Here is a 15,912-nt window from a genome sequence, read left to right as displayed (position 1 = left end):
GATTTGCATGGGTCAGAGACCATCTGTCCTGAATGGAAATGCAATGGTAAAGAGCTATTTGATCTAACAAGTCATCCTTCCCGATCTTATAAGGAAGTATCTGATGGAATCATCAGACAGCCCAATGAAAGAAGAAGTTTCTAACCATGGTTTAAGTGTGGAGGTGTTTTGGATATTCTGGCTTTAGTGATTTGGTTCCAAAAGATGGGACTGTGAATGCACAAAGTCATAGAACAATTTTACCCCAGAATTTCCTTCTCATGTGACCTGCCTATATCTACAGAGAAATGTAATCTTTCAACAAAATCTTGCCAAGCCACATTCTTCATTGCTTGGCTTCACTAATATTGGGTCTAAGTCCTGGAATGAGCCCAAATTTCCCAATCAACTCAATCAAAGAGCTGTGACAGGTCCACAAAAAAGAGATGTGAAAGCAAAGCTCAATAAAATATCAGCTGAATACAGTACTTCAGGAAAAGTGGGCCATCTCTCACAAGACTTTTTTCATGACTGTTCACATCAATGCCTAAACTAGTTGCCAATGTGTATATTGCAAAAAGACCCATGAAGTAGTGAGTATATGCAAGTGCAGTGTGTGTGTAAATTTATTGCCTTTGCATTTTAAGCAGAATGATGTTTAAAAGTAAATGTCAAGATGTTTTTTAAAGTTTATGTACTGATCTTTGTAGAGCATAACTGAAGTGGAGTACTCTGTTCAATGGAAAGTTCTCATACAAATTGTAAATGATTCTCCTTTCCTTACCTTATGACAAGTGAACATGGAGTGCAAATACTGTAAATTTACTGTCATGAATAAGATAGCCAGTTAATTTGTTTAAAATTAAAAAATTATTTATTTATTTATTTAAGAACAAACAATGTTTTCAAAATTTTTATATTAACATTATATTTGTGACAATATGTATTTAATGTTGACAATATGTTCCTTTTCTTTATTAATTCTTTTCAGGAAAAGAGAATGGTTCAAATCAACTTTGAATGTATTGTATTATATAATCATATACATAAGGGTATGTTGGAAAATAAGATTTCCTTTTTATATAATCCCATTTAAAGCGAGTCCATAGTATACTAATATTGGTATCAGTATCTGTTATCTTCAGTAGATAACAGAATGCTTGGGTTGTGTCAATTTAGTAATGACTATTGTTCTGAACAAATATACAAAAAAGTATGATGTTTGTTATATGCAAAGTACAGGGTGTTCCAAAAAGATGTACTCACTCTTTGATAGACAATTAATAATATGTTTTTTTAATTTAGTAATAGGTTTTAAATTAATGTATTTATTTATTTGTTTATTGATCTAACTTCTTAGGACTGTGTGTTTGTCAAGACACGTCTATTTACAAAAAAATATTTATATATTTGACAATCAAAGAGTGAGTACATCTTTTTGGGACACCCTGTATATCCAATCCGTGAAAATCCATTATCAGTTCATAGCAGTTTAAGAACCTCACATAAAAACAATGTAATGTTATGGAAGTGATGCAAATTCAGAAATGGCCAAGTTAGCATAGTGGGGATAAGCAAAATGGGCCAAACAATATTTTTACTTCCTCAAAGACAGTATTTACATATTGAAAGTCTTCAAGGCCTATGCTTCCACTCTAATAAAGACACCTTAGAAGAAATTGTTGGCTGCATTTGCAGGAGGCATCTTCTATCAAAGTTCTGATTCTTGCTGCTGTTAATAATTAAATGCTAGATAATACAGGTATACCTCGAGTTACGTCGCTCTCGAGTTACATCGTTCCCGATTATACGTCGTTTGTCAAAAAAGTATATGGAAAAATAAAAATCAAGTTTAAGTCAGTTTATTCGATTTTAAATCCGTCCGCCATAAACATTGAAGTCATAATATCACTAGAAAAGCGTTGAAAGCACATAAAATCATATTAAAATATGTACATTTACAGTAAATGTTAATATAATCATCATAAATCCTAGGGAACGAACCATGAAAACATCTGTGTTTCTGTGTTGTCGTCTTATTTAGCGGTCTTTAAGTGCTCATTATTGGCATTTCCTCCATTATTGGCGTTTAGTTACGACGTAAGTCAAAACTACGACTTACATCGCCTCCCCTGGAACCAATTACCGACGTAAGACGAGGTATACCTGTATAGCCCAATCTAATCTGACAATTGTTCAGTTTTAATATAACAATCACACTTAGATTAAGAAATGGGAACAAATTGAAACATCTCTATCACTAAGAAATACTTGAACAGACAAGACTGTCAAATACATTGAATAAATACCTACATCTTACATCTGTATTGTAAATTATTTATATTCAAAGAAATTTTAACTTTTTACTTTTCCATATATATATATATATGTTACAGTCAAAACCCATTTTTTAGTTAGAATGCGTTTTAACTAGTTGAAGCTAGTTTATACTGGATGTCTTTGTTAAAACCTGTTTTGTCTAGTTAAAACTAGTTTTAACTCAAATTCATTTTTGACTAGCAGTAAATTCTAGTTTTAAATAGACAAAACGGTTTTGTCTAGTTAATTTACTGCTGTACATGTTTTGATTTTAGATAAAACTAGTTTTAACTTTTAACATTAGTTAAAACTAATTTTAGCTACATAAATATGTTTGGGGGAAATAAATAAAGTTATGTATAGTAATTCGGGGAAAGATGCCTAACATTTTGCTTATGAAAAAAATTATAGCGATAATTTGGGTTTTGGAGGCCTCTAACGAAAATATCATATTCTTGAGCATGTTTTTCAAATAAAACTTTGGAGTATATGAAAAATAATTGTATATTGTGTTTGCAATGACGACTTTTTTACTGTCTGGCATTTTAGGCATCTCACCCTAAGTATCTGGGTGAGATGCCAAATGCCATTTAGGTAAGATATACGAAAATTAATTTTATGCAATTATATTTGTTATCTTAACCAAATTTAATTTATTGCATATGTAGTACAAAGTACTTCGTAGTAAGTATAACAGCACAGTATAAGTATTGTTAAGTTTCTGCCCGTTCTGACATGCTCTAGCTGAAAGCTTTTTTCAGTCCAAAAACCTCTTTGAGAAGTCCTTATATAATTTCTATGCATATTCTGCAATAAAATGAGAAAACAAAAATTTATTTAAAATAGGCATACCGGAATTCAATTAACAAAAAATAGGCATGTTACCCCAAGAAAAATGTGGCATCTTTCCCATTTGTCAGGGTAAGATGCCTGGTAGAGTCACGTGTTCTAGCATGTCTGATCAGGATCGGCGGTAGCTGACAATGGAAACTTTAGAACCTTAACTACATCACACATTAATTGTTTTTTGCAATTTTTAATGAATTATATTTTAACTTTTAGTTGTTTTAAAATGATTCTAGAAACATTTCACAACAAAAACTTCGTTCTTATCTTGCTTTTATTCTTCTCAGATGTAGAAAATGAAGTAACGGTAGCCAACTATGGCTTTCCACACTCAATATTGGCCCAACGATTCATCATACAAACACATAATAATATCTGACATCACCATTTGAAAATATCAAAAAGTAGGAATCTTCCCCCGCTTACCATCTTACCCCGAATCACTCTATATATTGCAGTCAAAACCAGTTTTTAGTTAGGATGCGTTTTAACTACTTGAAACTAGAATTTACGGCTAATCAAAAATGAATTTGAGTTAAAACTAGTTTTAACTAGACAAAATGGGTTTTAACAAAGACATCCAGTATAAACTAGTTTCAACTAGTTAAAACGCATTCTGACTAAAAATGGGTTTTTACCATAACATATATATATATATAAGAATTATTTCTTAATGTAATAATACTATAGTGTTGCTAACTACTTCAAGTTTATCATATCTATTAACATGTTCACTGTCACACATTTTAAGGTAAAATTTTATTGAATATGTGGATTTCTTTTTTCATTAAAATATGTCACTGTTTTACACAAATTAACAATTAACTTGCAATAAAAACATTTTTTTAATCTTTATGGAATTATATACGATAACATGAAATTGAATCATTGGCACCACCAATGGACCTAAGTATTGAAAAACTATAGTAATTAAATATCTCTTAGGAAATAGACTATATTTTATTGCTTAGTTTCTTGAAGATATTTTTCATATTTCCAGACAGTAAACATCCAAAAAATAATGCATGCTCCATTTACCAAAAAATACAGAATATGGATGATGCAAAATCATGTAAACTGGCAATGAACATGTTGAATAATGTAATTATTGTTTTTTATTACTATTAACAAAAAATCATCATCATTAAATGACTTTTGATTAGTTAAAAATTATAAAATTGACTATTATTGATATTTTTAAAACTTTGAAAATTTACTTAACCATGAAAAAAATCAGTTATTATAAATACAGTTTTGAATAATTGTTATGAAAAAAAATTCATGTTTTAGACAATCAATATAAACAAAAGGAAACTAAAAAGAAATAATAATAGCAACTTGAGATACATATAGTTTTGAAAAAATTGATAAGAATGAAAACAACTTCTGGTTATGAAGAAATTTTCCAATTGTTGGAAAATAGAATAATCATAAAATAATTAAATCTAGGAAAGATAAATAAACAGAAAAACTAATCTAAAACTTCATTTAGATTCTTGCTTTTCAAAAATGTTTCTAATGATTTTATTAAAACACAACTGTCAAGTATATACAAAATTAATAGCAAAAGGGAATAACTTATGGACTGAAACATTATTACATCCTCTCATCTCAAACACTGTGTAAATTTTGTGAAATGTTCATGTAAAGCTACAGCTGTAATAAAAGTATATGTTTAATGGCAATTACAGAATTTTTATTTAATCAAGCTTATTTATATGAGAAAAGAAAATTAAAGTAGTTTATGGCTTATGGTTTTTTTGAAGAAAATTATTATGATTATTATTAGGAAAGTATTAGCAATGATTAAACTATCTTCTTACTGAAATTACTGAAATAAATCACACACAATCAATAACTGTTAAAGTCCACTAACACAAATTTTAATGAAAAAGAATGTTTTTGACTGTACCCATGGTCTGCATCAGGTTTTTAATCATCAAAATTCCAAAACAGAATGCGCAGAACAAACATATTTAAAAAATTATTTTTAAAAATTTGGAACACCATCAGTGTATATAAAACAATTTGAATGGGAGACATTACAGAAATCATAAAAAATATAACTACCCCATATACAATAATTTTTAAGAGGTAAATATGGGCTCAGACAAATTAATATAGGCTAGTATTGTCTGGTTTTTCATAAATATACCTCCACGCATAGGATACAGTGTTGCCATCTTTAAAGTTAATTCATTTGCTGGTCAGGCTGGTCTTGTACTGTACATTTAAGAAATTTTTACTGCCATAGTCACAAACAAAACCTTTTTAACTAGTAATTGAACTTTAATGTAGTTTCTAAACCTTTTCGGCCTAGTTCACACCATAGTTCAGTTAAATCAACATTTAAACTTCATATACAAAGATATCACAGGCCTCAGTAGTACGAAAATCATGTACTGGAGATCCAGTACAATATACAAGCTGCTATGCAATGCAAAAGATAAAACAGATCAAAGCAGAGCCCAGGTGTATACTCTATTCCTCTTAGGGATGATAGATTCCAAAGGGACTTAGTATATATCAGCTCTACCATACGGTCAATACGTAAAAGGGTACACAAACATGAACACGACCTTGCGAACAACATGCATAACACTGCCTTGTCCATGTACGCCACCAACCCTGAAGTACATGCTGATCTCCAGAACACCAGACTAATCAAGCAAGCCTTTCAGACAGATCATATTCGTTGCCTGGAGGCTTGGGAAATTTATAAAGCCAACTTGAAAGGAAACTGTATTAACTTTAAATACTGCAAGATGGTCGTGCATGTGTGGAAGTACTTATACGAGAAATTCGAATGAAGTCAATCAACCGCATGAATTTGATACATTCAAAGTTTAAAACCGAGCATCATCGTTCTAACGTTCCAATTTTTGCAAGTTATTTTATTTTAACACCTGAGGCAGGCCTTGGTGAAGGCCGAAAACATTCAGAAACTACATTACAGTTCAATTACTGGTTAAAAAGGTTTTGTTTGTGATTATTTACTCACCCCAGTAAGTTTGAGAAGAAGACTGTTATAATTTTTAATGCCTGAAACACAAATGAAAAACAACAGAATACATAATAGATAAAATTGTTTTGAAAGAATAGAACATGGTTAGATTAATTTTTTTTTAAATCTCTAAAATAAACAACTTATTATTGACTTACACAGAAACTGAAAATGTGATTCCAATGGATAAACAACTGAGAGTATGCCAGATAAAATTATGAATATTTATTAAAAAAACATATCTTACTATATCAATATACAATATAGTATTCTAGTGAAAAAATTTACTTAGATTAAAATATACTGTAGTTATATGTATATACTGTCAAATATCAATATACCATCCTCCTAAATTGCCAACGAATACTTACAAATGGAATAGGAAAGTAAAAATGTAAATGTATCATTTGCAGTGAAAAACTTGTATATTTTTCACTGCAAATGATATCATTCTTACAAAATTATTTAAAACCTTCCAAACTCAAATTTGTGTTTAGAGTTCATTACTATATTGAATTCTTATTATTTGAGGGTATTTCACTTTAACACCACATGAGGCCAATTATAGGAGGCAAACAAAAAGGTTGTTAGTGTGTTTGTGTATATATGCATATACTGTATATACTTTTGATACTTAAAGTATATTGTAAAGGAATCAGATAGATTTTTCTTTGTATAGTATTAATGCAATGAATAAGATATACTGTATTTGAAAAATGATGCAATTATGTAAGGCAAAAATATTTATCACAATTAAAGAATCAGTTATGAAACTTCTATATAATGAACATTAACAATTTTAAAAATTAACAAGTCAAATTTCTATATTCTAATTTGTTACATTTATTGAAAAACATTATCTAAGAAGAAAATACAGAAAGTATTAAATAAAATACTCATATAAGCTTACAATGATACAAATCTTGTTCCTGTTAAGTAAATTTATCCATTTTAACATCAAATAAATTAACTGCAGGAAAAAATAAAAAATGGAAATGTACATTTATACAAGTCCTATTTCAACTGTTAAGATTTATCTATGTATGACTTGAGAACTTAGAGGAGAAAATATAAATACAGCAGCATTCATTCTAAACAGTAGGAACTGTCACCATATTTTGATTTCAGAAATAAATCAATTCTGTCTTCAAAATGATATAGCAAACATTTGTTGTTTTCCAAATGAATTATGCTTCCTGCACATTTAGCAAAAACTATAAAATATTGTGAGGGGCCGGACCAAGCAAACCCCCCCAACATCGGGACCAACAGTCCCTTAAACAACCACCCCCACAACGGAAATCCATATCAAAAACTTTAAATCAACAAAAACGGACGTTCATCCTTCCTCCGCCGAAGTTCGTTTTCCTTTCTCAGCAGATTTAAACCAGAGTCACAAAATCTTAATCATCGATAATCGCTATTGGCGATAACCATCCACGTAACTGAAGGTATAAAAGGGGAATGATGAGGAAGTAACAGGGTCGTCTGATCAATTTCATTTGTGTCCTCCTCGAGAAAAGCTCTTCCGACAATCTTCTCAACCCTGACAATATCCGACGAAAGAAATAATAGCCAGGACGAGGTTATACCCCCCCCCCGCAGTAGGCTCGCGCTAGCTTTTAGAGATTGCTGACCATTTTGTATCTGTTTAATTTTGTCCATAATAAATCTTGTTTATTTGTTACAATGGTGTTATTTATTTGAGTATTGCTATTGCCTTATCGACAAATCCACTAAATTCCTCCACTCGACCTGACAATTAATTACTTAATCCCGACAATTCGGGATATCAGACAGAATCCAGCCATCCGACAGTAAGGTGGGTCTTGCCGACCTGTCAGCCGAAACAAAGGAGGTACGACTCCGTCCTACCTCCCGGTGATCCCACAATATTCTACATCTATAATAGTATTGGGAGAACTTTAATACTTAATATATGTAACTAATATTTGTCAATGGAATGATAAATAATCATTTATGTTGAAATGAGAACAGAAGTCTTATATAAATGAAATTTGTTCAAAAATTAAAAATGAATTTTTCAATAAGATGAACAATATATGAAGTAAGATGTCATTAGTCTGTAGATACTGTATTTAAATAAAATAAAAATTGAATAGAAATATAACAACTTGCTCTCCAAGCATAGAATTTTGTTTCTTCTTTAGTCAAATAATTCAATAAATCAAAATAAAGAATTATGGCAATTAATTGAAACAAGAACTAATGAAGTGCATTCTTGTATCAAAATTCAGCAGATAAAATCTAGTATCAAATTCAAAATCATAATATCAAATGTAAAGATATTCAATATTTGATTGATCTTGTATCAAAGCAAGCAGTTTTAGTTATCAGGAAAAAATTATATACAAAATAAAATTAAACTATATTAATTTACATCATTTTTAGATCTTTAAGCAAGCAACCGAACTATAAATGAACAAAATAATAATAAACTGCATGAGGTCATTAAATGTAATTCAACTTTTTCTAGCATAAAACAAATATACTTTTGTTTTAATTATTTCAATTTCTTCTAAAAGACAATTTGCTAAATTTTTCTAGTGGAAACTGAAAAAATTACTAGTAGCATATTTTTAAATGTAACTAAATAAAAATTGTTGATAGTAAGTTGCTCCAGTTTTTGAAATATCAGAAGTTGGAACAACTTAATAAGCTAACAAAAATATATCAAAGATAATTATATAAGTTGCACGTTGTTAATATTTTTTATAAATATTTCAAGAAAATATAAATTAGATAGATATGTACAAAAAGCAATAATTATGTTACTAATGATAATTAAAACATTATTTACCTAATATTGCACTATTTACTTTATCACAGACAATCTCTCTTTCAGACTGATGAAGAAGATATCCTAATGGACTATTTACTGGATCAGCATATGCAACCAAACTAAATACATCCTAAAAATATAATCACATTGTAATTTTGTACTAAAAATTAATCTGTATATTTCTTAATATTAATGAACAATTATATATTAATTTTAAAAACAACAACAAACCTGTAACATATCATTGTTAATTTCATTATACCCTGGAATTGATTTCATCCAATTATTCATAGTATTAAGTTTTCTTCCCAACTGTAGCATCTTTTCTGTATGTAATTTACTGCCTTTACACTCTAAAATTATATAATAAAATACGGTAATGAAATGAGTATATAAAGGTATTTCTTGAAAAAACGATATATACCTGAATTTGTTATTTCTGTCATACTTTTATATGACTCGTGTCTTGGAATATTAGAAATTGTATTAAATATAGATGTAGGTAAAAACACAGGCAAATTATTTGAACTATTTAAGTAATTACTGGAAAACCAGGATGAATTGGTTGATTCTAAATTTGTTCGATAATTTAAACTATTATTAGTATTTAATGAATTTTTTATATCATTTTCTACTTTTGGCAGTTTTTTATTGGAATTTGTGAAGAATTTTGATTCTGTACAATTGGTTCTCTTAATGTTATTAACAGAACAACTATTTTGTTGAACAACTGGTAATTTTCTATTTGTATTGCTTGTATTTTTCAATACTTCAATGAAATGTTGACACTCAAGCATAAACTGAAGATTTATGTCTTTCTCAAATAGAACTGGATACAATTCCTTGGTCTTTTCTATAGCATCTCCTACCTGACCATTTATTAACAATTCTTGTAGTTCTGAAATAAAATTTATTAAGACTATTTCATACGTTTTTTCTTGGCATGTACAAATTTACATTAGTTATTAAAACAAATATTTACGTTTACGTTTCTTTATTGATGAGAGATCTTCATCTATCTTTTGTTGTGTACTCTTGGCAAAGACTTGTGCTGTGTTACAGTAACCATGGTGTACAAGATACGATTGTACAATGCTAATAGAGAAAAAAATATTTCAAAATTTCAGTATTAATAAAATACTGAAAAACTAGGATATATTTTATTATTAATGAAATTTAAGGTTAGCATACCTCTGAAGCAATATATGCCATACTTCTTTATTTTCACTTACTGGGAAGTTCTCCACAGTTCCTTTAAACTTTTTTTTCATTCCCTGTATCAAACAATATAACAAAATATAGTCTAGAACTAATAATGCAAGCTAAAACAAGATTATTCAATGTCAAAAGGACATGACAGACAATTCTATACTTCACTCTTTTCTTAAACAAATACAGCATTGAAAATTTTAGGTTATAGGTAGCAAGGAAATCAATTATACAATAAAAATCTTAGTCATTCTGAGAGTTTAAATTGGAAAAATTAATTCATTTCACACAATAACTAATTGATCAGATAACAATTCAAAACTTAAGTTTTGATATTCAGCATAGTATTTTTTATTTAGCCATTTTCATATTTTAAAGCAAACTTATTATCCATCTATAATATAAAAACTAGCATATTTAAAATATTTCCTTTTTTTCAACTACTACATGTTTCAATGCAAACATTTAAATAATATTTGATTTGCTGAAAAATTGTAAAACATTTCAAACTTAAGTTAAATTTTAACTTAAAGAGCAATGGCATTCATAATTGTTTTATACGAATTGTAAACTAAAGTTGTCCTGAATCAGGACAAATTTTTCTTATTATTCAATTAAGGATTTGGCTTCTTGAAGTAAGCATTTTAATATTAATAATTTCTTTTCTTCTCTCTTTCATTTAATCTTCTAAGTGTGCAAAAAGAAGTTAAAAAATGTTAATAGAAAAGAAACAAAATATAAATGTTAAATGGATGATTTAGTAATCAAAAAAAGAAAGAACACTTGAATATTTTTTAATTTTAGATTTAATATAAAAAAGACCAAAGTGTATATTCTACCATTGGTAGACATCATTTATTCCTTAAAGGAATAATGAAGCAGGTGATAATAAACTACTCCATTATTGCATGAATATATGGTGAGTTTCTATTTAGTTCATTTTAATTACATATAATAAAGTAAAACTAGTATATTTATATAAATATAATAAAAATTTAAAAATATAACTATAAATGTTTATTTTCAATTTTTAAAGTAAATAAAAATGGTAAAAAAAGCAATAATTTTTTTTCTGTACATTCTCATATTAACAAATTAAGAAAATAAAATTTATATACTAATTTTATATTATCTTAAAAATTCTAGCTTATAAACTAAAAAAGGGATTATTAATGCATTTATATTTACTTGAAATGATTTAACACAATTTGTAATTAAGAGATTATTAAATTAACCAAAACAGTTGCATAATTTGTGTTTTAATTTTTTAATTCAACTAATTTAAAACAAATTTAAATATTTAGTGTCATTATTCCATGTTTTCTTTTGTTCGAATTTTAGAAAATTATGAAACTGAAACAAAATATTCTCATTTAACTAAAATTATTTCTATGTATGATGTAAATTGTTGAAAGTTTTATAATAAGAGAAGACTCAAAACACTTTACACAATTTATACAATAATGTAAAAAACTGTATATAAGATCTCAATAGTTACGTGCTCTCAAACACACAAAATATTAAATTACAACAAAAGTGACATCTCTAATAACACGGCCATTGCAAATGAAAGTGGTTTAAGTCCATTTATTTTTAAATCAAAATATTTAAAGGTTTGCATTTGTATTGATTCAAAAAAATATTGGTAACTGATAATTATGTATTAACAAAATCATGGCAATTTTGAATATCTTGACTGCAAATTGTTAAAAAATAAAAAGATCCCAGAATTGTAACTAATATCATCATTAACTCAATTTTTTTTTAAATGGACTTAAATCACTTCCATGGCTCAATTGATAATTAGGAATTATTACTCCATATTACAAGTTATACAGATTTTTACATATGTCTGTGCCCCTAATCTATACATTAATATTGAATCATGATTTTTCTAGTATTATTATTATTTCTGAATTATCTTCATAAAAAAATTTAAAAACTATCATAAATTACCTGAATCATATCTGTAATATCATATACAAATTGATGTTGTCCAAAATTTGTATCTATAATCTGACCTGGTGTTTGTAAACCAATTGTTGGATATAAATTGCCCTGAAATTTACAATAAAACAAATTTTTGAATAACTTCATTGATTTCAGATTATAAAAAAAAAAAAAAAAAAAGATCCTTTTTACTTGAATATCCTTAAAAGCTAATCCTAAATTATGACCATTTTTTGTAAAGAAGCAAGTGTTATCTAAAAAATTAACACCACAGCCAATAACATCTCCAGTTGTAAATGTAGGGCCATATGGTTGTCCTGCTCCACTTGAACAAAATATACATCCATCATCACCATGATAACTGTAAGTTAACTTATCCCAACCTAGATTAATTTCAAGAAATATATAATTATATGTTTACAAAAACTTGAAACTAATATTCTGTGAAAGAAAATATAAGAAAATATTGATTTACATCAACATATCAAAATCATATCACTCAAATTTATTAATAGATATAGATTTATAGTATACTTTCTCTTATTAGTGAGGTTGAGGCCAAAATTTTAAACATGAAAACGTGTATGTTGGGCTCCGCTTTCCTGTAAGCCTAGAAGTTTGACAATGGTGTTTGGAAAGTCAGTGGACGACATTCCAAACTTCTAGGCTTACAGGAAAGCGGCGCCAAACGTCCGATTTTAATTTTGTTTTACATACATTAACATTCAGGAATAATTATTTATTCAGCAGCTCTCTTTGTATTAATTCAAAAATATATTCATTTTATGATCAATAACAAATTGACAATATTAATATTATGGACAAAAATAGTCAGGATACAACGACGTTCATTTTGAATCATTTTTAATCGGTTTAATAGTTGTATTCACATCTACATATATAAGTTATCTTATATCCAATGTTTTTTTAATTCTTCCATGATTTGTTTTGATCTTTTGTACATTGTACTAAAGTGAAAAAATGTTCTAATAATTTAGCCAATATAAAAATGTAGAGAAGGATTGTTCAATTTAAGATTTTTTATTGTATCTGTTGAATTCTTCCAAATATTTACTTTTAAATCATCTTTTACTGATATCAACTGACTTTTCCTTTACATTGCAATATTTCTTCTTATATATGCTTCCTTTTTGTTGTCGACCAAAAACTTGTCAATAAAAGGCAAGTTGGTGAACACAGATATAAAGCTAGTTGCAAAATGCATTAAAAATCCTTGCCAAATTGAATTATTTCCAATCCAGAAATGCTATTATATCATAATCTAAGTCTATAAAAAAGGGAAAGTTTAATTTCTCAAAAATTAAACTTTGAAAAAAAAAGCAGTCACTAAAATAACAGATTAGAATTATTAAAATATTGAACAATTTTACTCATTAAAACTTCAAAATTATACTATTATAAATAAAAGTAAATGAAATGATTGTTAAAAGTAATGCTATAAATTACTTTTACATTTAATAAAACATACTAATAAATTATGAGAGAAAGAACTATATAGGGAATCCATAATTTATTGACTGGATTAAGATGTTTAATGAAAGAATTAAACAGAATAGATATTGCAAAACAGTTTTTTTGTATTAATACATCAACTGAAAGCTTCATTCTAAAATGTTTGCAGAAAATTTCTCTCTGTAAAAGAAAAAGTTAATTACTTGGATATGCTAAAATTGTTTGGTATTCCTCAATTGGAAAAATGCAACCTGGTGTTTTTTCCAGCAGGATGAAGCACCACCACACTGGTTATTATATATGCTCAATTTCTTAAATAGATTTTCTGGACAATAGCTAGGGTATTCCATTGTCCTCTCACTTCCTAACTCCATATCTCCAAATTTTTTTTGTAAATTACATAAAAAAGCAGATTGCAATGTCATTAATTTTCTTTCCTTAGAGATAAAACACTAAATCAAAAGAATGGGTTCAGTCTCCCAAAACTCTTGGCAAGTAATCAATTACAGATCAGATATTGTACATGCTACTAAAAGACACCCATGTCATAGTTTACCAAATTTTTTGGATGTCTGTACTTTGTGACAAAAATTTGAGTTATTATAGCTGTGCAATAACCAATATCCATAACTGTTGTGGTTTACATTTTACTAAATATGTTTAGCCAGTCAACAAATTCTAAACACCTATATATTTCACAAAATGATTAGTCATATACATTTGCATTTTATACACATAATATAATGTAAATTAAAAGAATTATGTAAAAACTAATATGGTTTTAAAAATATTTATCTTACCTGGTAATTTGTTAATATTTACATTATCAGCTGACAATCCTATACCAATGTAACTAAAATAAATAGATAATTTCAATTATGGCATAGCTTTATAAAAAAATATATATATATATATATTTTCCATACCCTTCTTGACCTTTGCTGATCACTTTTACTTCGAAATAATATAATCCACAAGATGGAGGGATAGAATTAGCTGTTTGAATATTAAATGCTTCTTTTTTCTTTCCAATGCCTAAGATTGAACAAAAATATTTTTTATTATAATTTTAAATACAGTACTAAAATAAAAAAACATTTATTTCTTTTTAAATTTACGTGTACAGTTATCAAACGATGACAAAATTGTTTATGAAACTTAAGATAAAATATGAGAGATAATAATTTTAAAAAATACAATGAAAGAGGATGATAAACTGAACATTTTATGACTTTCTGTTTTTAGTAGTATTAAAAATAACATTCCAATTTAATAATGCAGTAAAAATATGTTAACATATTTAACATTTAAACTCAGATAAAATGTATTAAGGTAAATGACTACAACGAAGATTTATAATTTCAAAGTCATTTTCATTTGAAGAAATTTAATGAAATCTTAACTGCTGTAATTACAGAAAAACTAATTGGGGTTATAACAAATTTTTGTGAATATTTGATACAATAATAGTCGAATACTAGCACGAGATCAATAAACAATTCCAGATGTTTATATTAATAAAACTACACTAGATTAGAGTTTGAAATAAACACTTCTCTGATAAGTAGAAAGAAATCTTTTCTATTCATAATGATAGTGTCTTTGGTATATTATATTATCTGATCTTTAGTTTTCAGTAATTCTAGAGGCTAATTGCCCCCCTTTTTCAAATATTTAGTTTCATCCTATTTTTCAGTTTGTATACTGTTAGGACTATAAATATAAATTTTCTTGAAATATTTTAACAAAAAATTTTTTCTTAAGTGTTTTGTGACAATAAATGAAAATTATTTTACATTTTTCTGCTAATGAATACAATGAAAATACATTTTTCATTGTATTCATTGTATAAAATACTTTTCAGCAAAATGTTCAATGTAACTAATGGAATCAAACAGTTTTGCAGGTACATCTTGTTCAGATCAAGTGAGAGGTCTTCTCGCTTTGGACTGGAACATTAATGTCCAACATCTATTTGCAGAGAGATACAACTGTCTGAAAATTTCTTGGAAATCTGATAATTAGGATCATTTTGAATAGAATAAATATTAAAATTTGAGTCAGAGACGTTGAAAGTAACAAACAATTATTGGGACCATGAAAACCTTCAACTTGAGAAAATTTGAGTTAATGAAATTCAAGTTGAAAACATTAAATTCCAGTGCTATTCTATTGAGATCTATCAAGTGCTTCATTTTCTTCAAGTTAGAGAAATATTCAAGTGACAGACATTTGAGTTAGAGAAGTTTTACTTTATAAGGATTAAATTAATAAACAGATTTTAACATCTAATTACAACCAAAAAAAAGATCTGATTTAAAAGAAATAA

General features: G+C 27.6%; 1 protein-coding gene across 1 annotated transcript in view; it reads right to left on the bottom strand.

Annotated features, from left to right (window-relative positions):
- The window catches only part of LOC136988657 (ran-binding protein 9-like), a 31,887-nt gene that overhangs the window by 1,913 nt on the left and 14,062 nt on the right, over positions 1-15,912 (bottom strand). The window contains exons 2-10 of the mRNA XM_067286567.1: positions 14,510-14,618; positions 14,384-14,436; positions 12,303-12,493; positions 12,117-12,218; positions 10,143-10,225; positions 9,934-10,046; positions 9,376-9,849; positions 9,183-9,304; positions 8,970-9,081 (exon numbers count right to left, since the gene is read on the bottom strand). Of these exons, the coding sequence (XP_067142668.1) occupies positions 8,970-9,081; positions 9,183-9,304; positions 9,376-9,849; positions 9,934-10,046; positions 10,143-10,225; positions 12,117-12,218; positions 12,303-12,493; positions 14,384-14,436; positions 14,510-14,618 (1,359 nt within the window). The remainder of the gene's footprint in view (positions 1-8,969; positions 9,082-9,182; positions 9,305-9,375; positions 9,850-9,933; positions 10,047-10,142; positions 10,226-12,116; positions 12,219-12,302; positions 12,494-14,383; positions 14,437-14,509; positions 14,619-15,912) is intronic.

This window comes from Centruroides vittatus, unplaced genomic scaffold, assembly GCF_030686945.1.
Source record: "Centruroides vittatus isolate TY-2023 unplaced genomic scaffold, ASM3068694v2 scaffold_373, whole genome shotgun sequence".
Lineage (NCBI taxonomy): Eukaryota > Metazoa > Arthropoda > Arachnida > Scorpiones > Buthidae > Centruroides > Centruroides vittatus.
This window is presented reverse-complemented; position numbering and strand designations above follow the sequence as displayed.